This window comes from Leptonotus elevatus, chromosome 19 (assembly GCF_054856555.1).
Source record: "Leptonotus elevatus isolate MCC_2025b chromosome 19, RoL_Lele_1.0, whole genome shotgun sequence".
Taxonomy (NCBI): Eukaryota; Metazoa; Chordata; class Actinopteri; order Syngnathiformes; family Syngnathidae; genus Leptonotus; species Leptonotus elevatus.
The window spans coordinates 12,689,096-12,705,541 of record NC_141257.1 but is presented as its reverse complement, the minus strand read 5'-3'; the positions used below and the strand labels follow the sequence as shown (position 1 = coordinate 12,705,541).

Below are 16,446 nucleotides of genomic sequence, written 5' to 3'. Positions count from 1 at the left end.
TAATGCTAACACAAACAATGAACTGACAAAGACAGAAAGAAACTTGAAAACACCTGGATAAGAAATGAGTGTCTGAGGGAGCTGATTGGTAAACACAAGGGACCGGGTTGACGAGCATAGGCGTACGCAATAACCTAACCAGACAGACATAGAAAACAAATACAGTACACAACGGAAATTCTGATTTGGTTCGTCACTTTTGCATCTAGCTATTTCAACCAATTTAGGTTACTTTTAACCCAGCATTAACTGTTAGACTGAGATCATTGTATTTTGTTAGGCATTCAAAACTTTATTAATTGAAAAAGATTTACACTCAAAGCATTTTTTTAAGTTTTCAGTCTTTGATTGAAAGATATTTAATGGCCTTCAAAGCACCATACAAAAGCAAAGAATTATAACAAAAAAGACATATAAACCCGGACTTGAAAAAGCTTTGACAAAGTAAAAAACAAAAAAGTTGCTAATCACATAATAACTATTTCACATGTGCACTATGGACAGTTTTAATTAAGGAATAAAATCACCAGGAAAATATTTTATATGTCCAAAGCAGATGAATGGTGAATCACAATCATTTGCCCTTTTGCAAATAAGTTTCAGAAACAACATCCCAGTGTGCCCCAATGGAAGTGATGCCACCGTGGACCCTGCCGTTGATGTATCGCAGTGCAGCCTTCTCATTGTCGGGGTACATGTTGAACGAATGCCCCTGAGGCTGGCCCGCGTGCAAGGAACGGCCCAGGTTGGTAGTGAACTCCAGAGATTGAATGTGGTGTGCATATTTTCCTGAGATCTGCACAATGGTCTCATCATCAAACAACAGCATTTGCTGCATTTGGCCTCTCTGGATGCCCGTCACTCGGCTCCACGTGTAGTCATACCGTAGCTGGAGGCTGGTGAAGATAAAATAGACAAACTTGAAATGTATGAATATATTAATCAAAAGGTTTAATATGGTAATATGTAGGGATGTTCAATTTTTTTCAGACTTATACCCATAAGTAGTAAATGACAGCTGGTACCAAATGCCAACAAGATTTTGATACATAAAATTGGCCCCGATATAGCATATTTCCTTAAAATTGCATGAAATGAATGGCAATTCTATATTTCTCTCATTTATGGTTTCTGATACTAAAACATTTTTTTTAATATTATAAAAGTAAAAGTAAAGTAATATAATTAAGTAATATAAAGTAACATAATTAAAAGTATAGCATAGGGACATACTGGGACTGAAATTTGGCGTGGAGAGGTCCCCTTTGCTAACCAATGAGCGTTGACAGTGATTTTTGTTATCTGCTTGGCTGGTTGCACAACAACAAGCAACACATGATATCATTCACTCCCAGCCATTTTCACTGAAGCAACCCCCTTTGCTCCTGGCTGTTTTACTGGATTGACTGATTTTGCAAGGCACACAGAATATTAGACTATTCTTTCATCAGGACATTTTCTGTGTTTCCCTTTTGCAGCAATTAGCATTAGAATATAGCTAAATTTCATCATTATTCACAAATCTTTTTAAAACTGTAGGAAAAACAGCTTGTTGCAACATGGCCCTGGTTGTTCTCTTATACTCTGCTGCCACCTGCTGGCCGTTTTTGTAATAACTACCATTGCTTCAAGCATTCTCTTCAGTTCAGAGGCTGCGTCAAAGCTTTCTGTATGCTCTAACATTAAAAACAAAAACAAAAACATAAAAACTTATAAATACGTCTTTGGGACACTGGTAATATTTAAAATAGAACATATTTATGCGTTTTTGGGAGCAAATTAGTTAAACAGGTGGCTTAATAAGAAACAACAACAAAAAATCTAATTTTTTTCAACGTTTACCAGTACCTATGCAGACACTAGGGGTAGTCAAACATAAATAAATAAACAAAATAGAATCACAGATTTATTGTGCATTTCATACACAAAGTAACTCAATATGCTTCACATACTGTAATTAAAAGTGAAACATTTCAAAACTGTTACAAAAGAGTTAAAGAGATTTAAAAGCAAAATAAAGAAATTTAAAAAATAGCTTACTATGTTACAAAGATTTTTGACAGCAGGATTTTAAAAATATGTTGAGAGAATTAATCCTAGGTATGGGAAAAGAGCACATTTTTTAACCTGATTTAAACGCTTGTAAAGCATTTATGTTTTGAATCTTTATTAATTCTCATTATTCACTCTCTATTCTGTATTCGGTATTGTTATTTTCCCATAAAGGTTTTGTACTGATAAAACAAATTACTTTCTTCTTTCTTTAATTATATATACTGTAATGATTTTTAAGTTAAATAAATTATTCACCCGTAGATGTGTGTGTTAAATGCCTCCCATATTCGTACACCGGTGATCCTCCCAATGCCGTTGATAACATACGCGCGTCCTAATCCAGAGCCAACCTGTTTAGAGTACGAGTAGTATTGGGCGCCAGGCAATTCTGCAAAAAATACATACACAAATTCTTGATTGAAAAACATCTGGTAAATATACAACGACTCTCGATCAATAACAAAAAATATGAATTCTTCCATCCAGTGTCAATGTGCAGATTTACCATCAGCGAAAATAGTTGAGAGGAGAACGGAAAAGACAAGTAAAAACATTCTGTGGAGAAAAAAAAAAGGGGGAAAATACTTAATAAATCATTCCTAATATCAGATGGGCACAAATCAGCCTTACCTGTTGCTTGCTCTTATATCAGTAATGCAGAAAAAAAAAATTTGTATTAAGCTTTTCAGATTCAGTCTACATTTCCTGTAAAGAAGCTGCAGCGTTAGTCTGTCCGGCTAAACTAGTAAATTAGTGTTGTGTTGGTTCATATTTATACATTTCCTTCAAGGTGAAGTGGAGATACAAATGTATGGAGGAGGTACTTATGGCTTTAAAAAAAAATTCCAGGTATATTTTAAAACATTATCTTCTGATCTATTAATACAATCCATGTAGAACCTGCCCTGCCTGCATTGTGTGTGACTTTGCCAGATATTTTAAATGTGACATTGGACGATGCACTTCAGGTCTGATTTACCTTGCATTGCTATAATATAACTTCATGCCATGTTGTTGATGGTTCAATTAGAAAATAATGCAGCATATATATGCGGCACCTCTAAATGTAGTGTAGAGTTGCAGTTCCTCCACTGCAGTAAGTTTGTTATACTGTAGGCGTGAGTGCCAAAAATTGTCAGTCGTGTATTGATGAACAATGTTGGGTTTGTTAGTTAACTGATAACATCCATGCTCCCAACCCATGTATATTTTATTTATATTAGCGTTGCCAAATTGAGTGCGTTAATTAATTGCTTTAATGCCACAAACATTTTTAAGGCGCAATTAATGACCACGCCTTACTTGGAAAGCCTGTACTGGGGGAATTCCAGTCGCAACGCAGCAGACAAGTCCACATCAAAATTTAGGAGTAATGAATTTAATACTAATGCATATATTTGTGGAGAAAGTTGTATTGTACAGTTTTAAAAAATGTGCAGAATTTCACAAGTTACTTCATGTTAAAGATTGCATAGTTCTTAACATGAAAAGAAAATGCACTGAGCTGTCACCAATGTCTTACAAATGCAATTGAGCCATCTAGTGGCAGCACCTCAACACAAATCAATATCACACTCGTTTTTTACAGTACAGGACATCTGAATTTTAACTAAATTTTATGAATTATTATGAAATTACTGTATCAATGACTAAAAGATGCAGCCATATTTATATTAGTTTAACATTTTTTCCACAGAAAAAAATATTTTTATTCTACATTTTATTGTACATTTAGAACCGATAAGTTAATTATTGAAGTCATACGATTAATTACGATTAAAAATTGTAATCACCTGACACTCCTAATTTATATATATACTGTATAGGCACTGCATTGGACATTGTTTTAGTATTCATACTTTTAGATTTTTTTTTCATACTTTTATTTTGAATATATTTTTGCGTGCTCAACAATGGTTGTTTTCCAGAGGAGATCTTGAGAGACTTGGCACACTGGTCTCGCTTAAAACGGATATCTCATGCTGGTTGCCGATCTCTTTTCGTTCCTTAGCGTAAAAACATCCATCCATCCATTCATCAAGAGCGCCATAGAGATAGCTGTTGTTGTTGCATGACCGAACAGTCTCAGTTGGGATTGCACAAGCAAGTAGCCACGTAGCTGTGGATGAGTCCAATCGTGATCAACTCTACAGGGTTGCTATAGCTAATCAATGGAATTTTGCGTTCCTGAAAGAAAAGATGATGAGAAAAAAAATTTACGTGCTAGAAAAAAAATGAATGCAATTTTGGAATCAGAACGCCAATTTTTGTCATAATCAGCATAAAATTCATCTGATTTTTTTTCCTTCAAATTTTTCCCCAGTTTAGTTCATAATTCATAATTAAACAGTTGAGGAGGCTCAGCTCAACCTGGAAAATGGGTCCTGTGACATTCAGTTGATGATCTGCAGCTTTTCTTTTCACATGTTGCTGTAATTGTCACTCAGATGCTTTTGCCTGTGGTTGCAAAATTACATTTACAACTTGCAATAGTGACGTTAAGCTAATGCCTACTGTTAATATAATGCAGAATTCTAGTAATTAAGTTTGAAATGGCGTTATGATGATAATTTGCTCATTGCTTTGGTCACAGTTTTGATAACTTTTGGCCACAGATATACAGTATACTGAATAGTGTATTAAAGTACAACACTTTATATTACATAGAAATATTTTTAGTGAGTGCAGTAAGTGACAATGTGTTATGTACTCAAAGCACATAACAGAAACCTGAGGAGTGAGTCTCACTTTGAATAGACGATGTGCAGATTTTGTCATCACATGTTGCATAATCGTTACTGATTTGGTATGTGGTACAGTAAAATACATCATAAAAAAAAGTACCTGGATTTATTTGTGTAAATGTGTAGAAAGATAGATGCATTTAAAAAAAACAAAAAACATTTATTTTAAGCGACTCAAAATACTCGCAATCTGCTGAATGCACTTTGCATCATTCTGGTGGTTAACGTTTAGTACAATTTGTGCTAATTTATTTTGCCTAGAAATAACATTTCTTACTTTTCCTTAACTGAACATTTACCATTAAGAATGAGTCATAAAAAAAGGCAATAAGACAAGGGTGCTGTAATCCTGAACGAAAATATACACTGTGCAAACTAAATGCTGTCTTAACCCGTGGGCATTATTTTTTTTTGATTAAATTCTTGTAATTGTTGCCAAAATCTGGCATTTCCTTTGAAGTGTGATAACTTAGTCATTTATGAATATTTTTTACACTTTCAACCGCTAAAAATGTTCACTGGCATCAGACCTATCTATACATATATAGTTTAAAAAAAATTTTTTTTTTTTTTTTAATGCCCTCTATGGACAATAATAGCAGTATTATGCTAACAGCAAAATTAACTATGCTGTATATATATGTAAAATAAAGGTCTAATTTGAATATTTCATATGACATATTTAGAGGCTTGAATAAGTCCATAAGTCATAACAATATAATTTTTTATGCATGCCCAGTTTTTCACAATGGCATTTTTCTGAATAGCACAAAACTCTTGTAATTTTGCCAAAATCAGGCATTTCCTTTGAAGTGAGATAACTTAGTCATTTATGAATATTTTTTCACTTTCAACCGCTCAAAATGTTCAGTGACCTATCTATACATATTTATTTTTTATTTTATTTTATTTTTTTAATGCCCCCTATGGACAATAATAGCAGTATTATGCTAATAGCAAGACTAACTATGCTGTATATATATATAAAATAAAAGACTAATTTGAATATTTCATATGACATAGTTAGAGGCTCAAACAAGGTCATAAGTCATAACAATATAATTTTTTTATGCATGCCCAGTTTTTACACAATGGCATTTTTCAAAACTCTTGTAATTTTGCCAAAATCAGGCATTTCCTTTGTAGTGAGATAACTTAGTCATTTATGAATATTTTTTTCACTTTCAACCGCTCAAAATTTTCAGTGGCATCAGACCTATCTATACATATATAGTTTTTATTTAATTACATTTTTTTAATGCCCCCTATGGACAATAATAGCAGTATTATGCTAATAGCAAGACTAACTATGCTGTATATATATATAAAATAAAATAATAATTTGAATATTTCATATGACATAGTTAGAGGCTCAAAATAAGGTCATAAGTCATAACAATATAATTTTTTTATGCATGCCCAGTTTTTCACAATGGCATTTTTCTGAATAGCACAAAACTCTTGTAATTTTGCCAAAATCAGGCATTTCCTTTGAAGTGAGATAACTTAGTCATTTATGAGTATTTTTTTCACTTTCAATCCCTCAAAATGTTCAGTGGCATCAGACCTATCTACACATATATAATTTTTATAATTTTTTATTTTTTTAATGCCCCCTATGTACAACAATAGCAGTATTATGCTAATAGCAAGACTAAATATGCTGTATATATATATAAAATAAAATAATATTTTGAATATTTCATATGACATAGTTAGAGGCTCAAACAAGTCCATAAGTCATAACAATAGAATTTTTTTATGCATGCATTTTGTATTCATTTATTAGCCTTTGGCGCCACCTAGTGGATTTTGTGTTAACACTCTCAACACACAAATTCCTCTATTTTCATGTTTATGACTCGTCAAAGAAGTGATTGCATCAGTAATCACGGAAAATGCATTATAACACATCAGGTTTACAGCATATCAAAAACTGTGATTTATAATGGGAGTCAATGAGCCAAAATCGGGCATTATTACAACAATTTAGTGTGAATCTCTCCCTCCTGTTTGGTAATAATTATAAATTACAGCATGGCGCCAATTTGAACTTCTACATTTTTAAACAATCCTGGTAAAATGTCAGGTCCCTAGTGTATTTTTTTCAAATGCTTTTTCTTTGATAAAAAACAGAAAAACTGAAAAAAGCCAGAAAATGGACAAATAACGCCCACGGGTTAAACTGGACGTACACATACAATAATCAGCATTAAAGTCAGAAAAAGCCAGATTGCCAGATATCTTTCAAAGATTATCAAGTAAGGTTTTTTAGTTGTGTGGGGAGTGTCAGTTTCTCTAGTCGCTTAAAATTACTTTAATATTTAATTTGAAAGTAACTGAGTAATACTTTTTTTCTTCAACATTAAAAAACTTTAATAATTGGTAGAAGAAATGACAAAGTAGCATTTTTTTTCAATTGTTGAATAAAAATATTACCTAGGCATCAATTAATTTACCAGTCATCTACTGGGGACTAGCCGTTGGCTTAGCTATACGCTATCTGCTCATTTTTGTCATGGTTTGGAGTGCAGCGTTGAGGACCCAGTTGCAGGGAAACTGTTATGATTGGTGTCCTGTCTGACTTGTAAGGTTTTGTTCGCACCTGTACTCGTCATCCTGTTCCCTTGTGTCATCCAATCATCTCACCCAGCCACTTATGTCTTGTCCAGGTGTCTCTCGTTGTCTCATCAGTTGGCTTGTATTTAGTTCCCTGGTTTTGTTCAGTCTGGGTTGGATCATTGTCGCTGTCACCACTGGTGTTTTGTTTGTTACTTTGATTTTTTGGTCTTTTCAGATCTTTGTTTATTTAGAGTTACCCAGTACCCCTGTTAGTGTTTTTGTAAAATAAATTATGTTTAGGAGAACATGCATCCATGCGGTGGTTCTCCTGCCTCCCTGCATTTGGTTCCTCCACTCCGTTTCGTGACAGAGTCAACTTCAACCGTGACAGAAACATGATATACGCAAAAACGAAATGTATTTATTTTCCAAAAAACAAACACAAAATTAACAAAAGTAAAAATAAATAACAAGGGCCAAAGTATCCCAAATCACACATTAGGGAAAGTCATGACTAGACTTGACTTTGACTGAGGCCGTGTCTCATTACGAAAAACACAAAGTACACTCTCATGAACTCGCCAAGTACGGTCTTCCTAAAATCGTACGGATGATCGTTCATCCTCGAGAGTCTCTTTGGAAATCGGAACGGCCGTGTACTTAAACCCCGACTCTAAAGTATTTACGTGATGGCAACATGAAACGGATCTTTACTAGCCCAGCCTTCACTAGTATCCAACCAATGTATCCTTGGTTTAAGCTTGCTGACAAGAGCAACATCTGAATACTCCGTTCTTACTTTATACATACTTTCAATTGGAACAGTACTTGTGTCATGAGATCACAAGGACATAGGAATGGACAAGAGCGCAAATTGAGAAACAGCTAGCGATTGCTAATGCTAACACAAACAATGAACTGACAAAGACAGAAAGAAACTTGAAAACACCTGGATAAGAAATGAGTGTCTGAGGGAGCTGATTGGTAAACACAAGGGACCGGGTTGACGAGCATAGGCGTACGCAATAACCTAACCAGACAGACATAGAAAACAAATACAGTACACAACGGAAATTCTGATTTGGTTCGTCACTTTTGCATCTAGCTATTTCAACCAATTTAGGTTACTTTTAACCCAGCATTAACTGTTAGACTGAGATCATTGTATTTTGTTAGGCATTCAAAACTTTATTAATTGAAAAAGATTTACACTCAAAGCATTTTTTTAAGTTTTCAGTCTTTGATTGAAAGATATTTAATGGCCTTCAAAGCACCATACAAAAGCAAAGAATTATAACAAAAAAGACATATAAACCCGGACTTGAAAAAGCTTTGACAAAGTAAAAAACAAAAAAGTTGCTAATCACATAATAACTATTTCACATGTGCACTATGGACAGTTTTAATTAAGGAATAAAATCACCAGGAAAATATTTTATATGTCCAAAGCAGATGAATGGTGAATCACAATCATTTGCCCTTTTGCAAATAAGTTTCAGAAACAACATCCCAGTGTGCCCCAATGGAAGTGATGCCACCGTGGACCCTGCCGTTGATGTATCGCAGTGCAGCCTTCTCATTGTCGGGGTACATGTTGAACGAATGCCCCTGAGGCTGGCCCGCGTGCAAGGAACGGCCCAGGTTGGTAGTGAACTCCAGAGATTGAATGTGGTGTGCATATTTTCCTGAGATCTGCACAATGGTCTCATCATCAAACAACAGCATTTGCTGCATTTGGCCTCTCTGGATGCCCGTCACTCGGCTCCACGTGTAGTCATACCGTAGCTGGAGGCTGGTGAAGATAAAATAGACAAACTTGAAATGTATGAATATATTAATCAAAAGGTTTAATATGGTAATATGTAGGGATGTTCAATTTTTTTCAGACTTATACCCATAAGTAGTAAATGACAGCTGGTACCAAATGCCAACAAGATTTTGATACATAAAATTGGCCCCGATATAGCATATTTCCTTAAAATTGCATGAAATGAATGGCAATTCTATATTTCTCTCATTTATGGTTTCTGATACTAAAACATTTTTTTTAATATTATAAAAGTAAAAGTAAAGTAATATAATTAAGTAATATAAAGTAACATAATTAAAAGTATAGCATAGGGACATACTGGGACTGAAATTTGGCGTGGAGAGGTCCCCTTTGCTAACCAATGAGCGTTGACAGTGATTTTTGTTATCTGCTTGGCTGGTTGCACAACAACAAGCAACACATGATATCATTCACTCCCAGCCATTTTCACTGAAGCAACCCCCTTTGCTCCTGGCTGTTTTACTGGATTGACTGATTTTGCAAGGCACACAGAATATTAGACTATTCTTTCATCAGGACATTTTCTGTGTTTCCCTTTTGCAGCAATTAGCATTAGAATATAGCTAAATTTCATCATTATTCACAAATCTTTTTAAAACTGTAGGAAAAACAGCTTGTTGCAACATGGCCCTGGTTGTTCTCTTATACTCTGCTGCCACCTGCTGGCCGTTTTTGTAATAACTACCATTGCTTCAAGCATTCTCTTCAGTTCAGAGGCTGCGTCAAAGCCTTCTGTATGCTCTAGCATTAAAAAAACAACAACAACAAAAACATAAAAACTTATAAATACGTCTTTGGGACACTGGTAATATTTAAAATAGAACATATTTATGCGTTTTTGGGAGCAAATGAGTTAAACAGGTGGCTTAATAAGAAACAACAACAAAAAATCGAATTTTTTTCAACGTTTACCAGTACCTATGCAGACACTAGGGGTAGTCAAACATAAATAAATAAACAAAATGGAATCACAGATTTATTGTGCATTTCATACACAAAGTAACTCAATATGCTTCACATGCTGTAATTAAAAGTGAAACATGTCAAAACTGTTACAAAAGAGTTAAAGAGATTTAAAAGCAAAATAAAGAAATTTAAAAAATAGCTTACTATGTTACAAAGATTTTTGAAAGCAGGATTTTAAAAATATGTTGAGAGAATTAATCCTAGGTATGGGAAAAGAGCACATTTTTTAACCTGATTTAAACGCTTGTAAAGCATTTATGTTTTGAATCTTTATTAATTCTCATTATTCACTCTCTATTCTGTATTCGGTATTGTTATTTTCCCATAAAGGTTTTGTACTGATAAAACAAATTACTTTCTTCTTTCTTTAATTATATATACTGTAATGATTTTTAAGTTAAATAAATTATTCACCCGTAGATGTGTGTGTTAAATGCCTCCCATATTCGTACACCGGTGATCCTCCCAATGCCGTTGATAACATACGCGCGTCCTAATCCAGAGCCAACCTGTTTAGAGTACGAGTAGTATTGGGCGCCAGGCAATTCTGCAAAAAATACATACACAAATTCTTGATTGAAAAACATCTGGTAAATATACAACGACTCTCGATCAATAACAAAAAATATGAATTCTTCCATCCAGTGTCAATGTGCAGATTTACCATCAGCGAAAACAGTTGAGAGGAGAACGGAAAAGACAAGTAAAAACATTCTGTGGAGAAAAAAAATAGAGGGAAAATACTTAATAAATCATTACTAATATCAGATGGGCACAAATCAGCCTTACCTGTTGCTTGCTCTTATATCAGTAATGCAGAAAAAAAAAAATTGTATTAAGCTTTTCAGATTCAGTCTACATTTCCTGTAAAGAAGCTGCAGCGTTAGTCTGTCCGGCTAAACTAGTAAATTAGTGTTGTGTTGGTTTATATTTATACATTTCCTTCAAGGTGAAGTGGAGATGCAAATGTATGGAGGAGGTACTTATGGCTTTAAAAAAAAATTCCAGGTATATTTTAAAACATTATCTTCTGATCTATTAATACAATCCATGTAGAACCTGCCCTGCCTGCATTGTGTGTGACTTTGCCAGATATTTTAAATGTGACATTGGACGATGCACTTCAGGTCTGATTTACCTTGCATTGCTATAATATAACTTCATGCCATGTTGTTGATGGTTCAATTAGAAAATAATGCAGCATATATATGCGGCACCTCTAAATGTAGTGTAGAGTTGCAGTTCCTCCACTGCAGTAAGTTTGTTATACTGTAGGCGTGAGTGCCAAAAATTGTCAGTCGTGTATTGATGAACAATGTTGGGTTTGTTAGTTAACTGATAACATCCATGCTCCCAACCCATGTATATTTTATTTATATTAGCGTTGCCAAATTGAGTGCGTTAATTAATTGCTTTAATGCCACAAACATTTTTAAGGCGCAATTAATGACCACGCCTTACTTGGAAAGCCTGTACTGGGGGAATTCCAGTCGCAACGCAGCAGACAAGTCCACATCAAAATTTAGGAGTAATGAATTTAATACTAATGCATATATTTGTGGAGAAAGTTGTATTGTACAGTTTTAAAAAATGTGCAGAATTTCACAAGTTACTTCATGTTAAAGATTGCATAGTTCTTAACATGAAAAGAAAATGCACTGAGCTGTCACCAATGTCTTACAAATGAAATTAGGCCATCTAGTGGCAGCACCTCAACACAAATCAATATCACACTCGTTTTTTACAGTACAGGACATCTGAATTTTAACTAAATTTTATGAATTATTATGAAATTACTGTATCAATGACTAAAAGATGCAGCCATATTTATATTAGTTTAACATTTTTTCCACAGAAAAAAATATTTTTATTCTACATTTTATTGTACATTTAGAACCGATAAGTTAATTATTGAAGTCATACGATTAATTACGATTAAAAATTGTAATCACCTGACACTCCTAATTTATATATATACTGTATAGGCACTGCATTGGACATTGTTTTAGTATTCATACTTTTAGATTTTTTTTTCATACTTTTATTTTGAATATATTTTTGCGTGCTCAACAATGGTTGTTTTCCAGAGGAGATCTTGAGAGACTTGGCACACTGGTCTCGCTCAAAACGGATATCTCATGCTGGTTGCCGATCTCTTTTCGTTCCTTAGCGTAAAAACATCCATCCATCCATTCATCAAGAGCGCCATAGAGATAGCTGTTGTTGTTGCATGACCGAACAGTCTCAGTTGGGATTGCACAAGCAAGTAGCCACGTAGCTGTGGATGAGTCCAATCGTGATCAACTCTACAGGGTTGCTATAGCTAATCAATGGAATTTTGCGTTCCTGAAAGAAAAGATGATGAGAAAAAAAATTTACATGCTAGAAAAAAAATGAATGCAATTTTGGAATCAGAACGCCAATTTTTGTCATAATCAGCATAAAATTCATCTGATTTTTTTTCCTTCAAATTTTTCCCCAGTTTAGTTCATAATTCATAATTAAACAGTTGAGGAGGCTCAGCTCAACCTGGAAAATGGGTCCTGTGACATTCAGTTGATGATCTGCAGCTTTTCTTTTCACATGTTGCTGTAATTGTCACTCAGATGCTTTTGCCTGTGGTTGCAAAATTACATTTACAACTTGCAATAGTGACGTTAAGCTAATGCCTACTGTTAATATAATGCAGAATTCTAGTAATTAAGTTTGAAATGGCGTTATGATGATAATTTGCTCATTGCTTTGGTCACAGTTTTGATAACTTTTGGCCACAGATATACAGTATACTGAATAGTGTATTAAAGTACAACACTTTATATTACATAGAAATATTTTTAGTGAGTGCAGTAAGTGACAATGTGTTATGTACTCAAAGCACATAATAGAAACCTGAGGAGTGAGTCTCACTTTGAATAGACGATGTGCAGATTTTGTCATCACATGTTGCATAATCGTTACTGATTTGGTATGTGGTACAGTAAAATACATCATAAAAAAAAGTACCTGGATTTATTTGTGTAAATGTGTAGAAAGATAGATGCATTTAAAAAAAACAAAAAACATTTATTTTAAGCGACTCAAAATACTCGCAATCTGCTGAATGCACTTTGCATCATTCTGGTGGTTAACGTTTAGTACAATTTGTGCTAATTTATTTTGCCTAGAAATAACATTTCTTACTTTTCCTTAACTGAACATTTACCATTAAGAATGAGTCATAAAAAAAAGGCAATAAGACAAGGGTGCTGTAATCCTGAACGAAAATATACACTGTGCAAACTAAATGCTGTCTTAACCCGTGGGCGTTATTTTTTTTTGATTAAATTCTTGTAATTGTTGCCAAAATCTGGCATTTCCTTTGAAGTGTGATAACTTAGTCATTTATGAATATTTTTTACACTTTCAACCGCTAAAAATGTTCACTGGCATCAGACCTATCTATACATATATAGTTTAAAAAAAAAATGTTTTTTTTTAATGCCCTCTATGGACAATAATAGCAGTATTATGCTAACAGCAAAATTAACTATGCTGTATATATATGTAAAATAAAGGTCTAATTTGAATATTTCATATGACATATTTAGAGGCTTGAATAAGTCCATAAGTCATAACAATATAATTTTTTTATGCATGCCCAGTTTTTCACAATGGCATTTTTCTGAATAGCACAAAACTCTTGTAATTTTGCCAAAATCAGGCATTTCCTTTGAAGTGAGATAACTTAGTCATTTATGAATATTTTTTCACTTTCAACCGCTCAAAATGTTCAGTGACCTATCTATACATATTTATTTTTTATTTTATTTTATTTTTTTAATGCCCCCTATGGACAATAATAGCAGTATTATGCTAATAGCAAGACTAACTATGCTGTATATATATATAAAATAAAAGACTAATTTGAATATTTCATATGACATAGTTAGAGGCTCAAACAAGGTCATAAGTCATAACAATATAATTTTTTTATGCATGCCCAGTTTTTACACAATGGCATTTTTCAAAACTCTTGTAATTTTGGCAAAATCAGGCATTTCCTTTGTAGTGAGATAACTTAGTCATTTATGAATATTTTTTTCACTTTCAACCGCTCAAAATTTTCAGTGGCATCAGACCTATCTATACATGTATAGTTTTTATTTAATTACATTTTTTTAATGCCCCCTATGGACAATAATAGCAGTATTATTCTAATAGCAAGACTAACTATGCTGTATATATATATAAAATAAAATAATAATTTGAATATTTCATATGACATAGTTAGAGGCTCAAAATAAGGTCATAAGTCATAACAATATAATTTTTTTATGCATGCCCAGTTTTTCACAATGGCATTTTTCTGAATAGCACAAAACTCTTGTAATTTTGCCAAAATCAGGCATTTCCTTTGAAGTGAGATAACTTAGTCATTTATGAGTATTTTTTTCACTTTCAATCGCTCAAAATGTTCAGTGGCATCAGACCTATCTACACATATATAATTTTTATAATTTTTTATTTTTTTAATGCCCCCTATGTACAACAATAGCAGTATTATGCTAATAGCAAGACTAAATATGCTGTATATATATATAAAATAAAATAATAATTTGAATATTTCATATGACATAGTTAGAGGCTCAAACAAGTCCATAAGTCATAACAATAGAATTTTTTTATGCATGCATTTTGTATTCATTTATTAGCCTTTGGCGCCACCTAGTGGATTTTGTGTTAACACTCTCAACACACAAATTCCTCTATTTTCATGTTTATGACTCGTCAAAGAAGCGATTGCATCAGTAATCACGGAAAATGCATTATAACACATCAGGTTTACAGCATATCAAAAACTGTGATTTATAATGGGAGTCAATGAGCCAAAATCGGGCATTATTACAACAATTTAGTGTGAATCTCTCCCTCCTGTTTGGTAATAATTATAAATTACAGCATGGCGCCAATTTGAACTTCTACATTTTTAAACAATCCTGGTAAAATGTCAGGTCCCTAGTGTATTTTTTTCAAATGCTTTTTCTTTGATAAAAAACAGAAAAACTGAAAAAAGCCAGAAAATGGACAAATAACGCCCACGGGTTAAACTGGACGTACACATACAATAATCAGCATTAAAGTCAGAAAAAGCCAGATTGCCAGATATCTTTCAAAGATTATCAAGTAAGGTTTTTTAGTTGTGTGGGGAGTGTCAGTTTCTCTAGTCGCTTAAAATTACTTTAATATTTAATTTGAAAGTAACTGAGTAATACTTTTTTTCTTCAACATTAAAAAACTTTAATAATTGGTAGAAGAAATGACAAAGTAGCATTTTTTTTCAACTGTTGAATAAAAATATTACCTAGGCATCAATTAATTTACCAGTCATCTACTGGGGACTAGCCGTTGGCTTAGCTATACGCTATCTGCTCATTTTTGTCATGGTTTGGAGTGCAGCGTTGAGGACCCAGTTGCAGGGAAACTGTTATGATTGGTGTCCTGTCTGACTTGTAAGGTTTTGTTCGCACCTGTACTCGTCATCCTGTTCCCTTGTGTCATCCAATCATCTCACCCAGCCACTTATGTCTTGTCCAGGTGTCTCTCGTTGTCTCATCAGTTGGCTTGTATTTAGTTCCCTGGTTTTGTTCAGTCTGGGTTGGATCATTGTCGCTGTCACCACTGGTGTTTTGTTTGTTACTTAGATTTTTGGTCTTTTCAGATCTTTGTTTATTTAGAGTTACCCAGTACCCCTGTTAGTGTTTTTGTAAAATAAATTATGTTTAGGAGAACATGCATCCATGCGGTGGTTCTCCTGCCTCCCTGCATTTGGTTCCTCCACTCCGTTTCGTGACAGAGTCAACTTCAACCGTGACAGAAACATGATATACGCAAAAACGAAATGTATTTATTTTCCAAAAAACAAACACAAAATTAACAAAAGTAAAAATAAATAACAAGGGCCAAAGTATCCCAAATCACACATTAGGGAAAGTCATGACTAGACTTGACTTTGACTGAGGCCGTGTCTCATTACGAAAAACACAAAGTACACTCTCATGAACTCGCCAAGTACGGTCTTCCTAAAATCGTACGGATGATCGTTCATCCTCGAGAGTCTCTTTGGAAATCGGAACGGCCGTGTACTTAAACCCCGACTCTAAAGTATTTACGTGATGGCAACATGAAACGGATCTTTACTAGCCCAGCCTTCACTAGTATCCAACCAATGTATCCTTGGTTTAAGCTTGCTGACAAGAGCAACATCTGAATACTCCGTTCTTACTTTATGCATACTTTCAATTGGAACAG

The 16,446-nt window shown here is 33.9% G+C and overlaps 2 protein-coding genes across 2 annotated transcripts; both read right to left on the bottom strand.

The window, feature by feature from the left end:
- Positions 1 to 574: 574 nt before the first annotated feature.
- Positions 575 to 8,169, bottom strand: LOC147158027 (zymogen granule membrane protein 16-like). The gene is made up of 4 exons (XM_086063342.1): positions 8,048 to 8,169; positions 2,561 to 2,610; positions 2,311 to 2,443; positions 575 to 896 (listed from the first exon to the last, which is right to left on the bottom strand). Exons 1-4 carry the CDS (start codon positions 8,167 to 8,169, stop codon positions 575 to 577), a joined length of 627 nt encoding a protein of 208 aa, XP_085919468.1.
- A 662-nt stretch (positions 8,170 to 8,831) lies between these two features.
- Positions 8,832 to 16,429, bottom strand: LOC147158026 (zymogen granule membrane protein 16-like). The gene is made up of 4 exons (XM_086063341.1): positions 16,336 to 16,429; positions 12,263 to 12,436; positions 10,573 to 10,705; positions 8,832 to 9,153 (listed from the first exon to the last, which is right to left on the bottom strand). The coding sequence occupies exons 1-4, from the start codon at positions 16,427 to 16,429 to the stop codon at positions 8,832 to 8,834; spliced, it is 723 nt and encodes a 240-aa protein (XP_085919467.1).
- Positions 16,430 to 16,446: the final 17 nt, after the last annotated feature.

Bases quoted from the DNA above. Each gene is read 5' to 3' on its own strand.
- LOC147158027 (XM_086063342.1), bottom strand. From the start codon at position 8,169: ATGTATAAAGTAAGAACGGAGTATTCAGATGTTGCTCTTGTCAGCAAG. The intron at 2,611-8,047 runs GTAAATACTTTA...TTTTCTCCACAG, and splicing joins CCGTTTCATGTTGCCATCAC to AATGTTTTTACTTGTCTTTT. The intron at 897-2,310 runs GTGAATAATTTA...TATCTTCACCAG, and splicing joins TTTAACACACACATCTACGG to CCTCCAGCTACGGTATGACT.
- LOC147158026 (XM_086063341.1), bottom strand. From the start codon at position 16,429: ATGCATAAAGTAAGAACGGAGTATTCAGATGTTGCTCTTGTCAGCAAG. The intron at 12,437-16,335 runs GTAAAGATCCGT...ACTCATCCACAG, and splicing joins TACTAGTGAAGGCTGGGCTA to CTACGTGGCTACTTGCTTGT. The intron at 9,154-10,572 runs GTGAATAATTTA...TATCTTCACCAG, and splicing joins TTTAACACACACATCTACGG to CCTCCAGCTACGGTATGACT.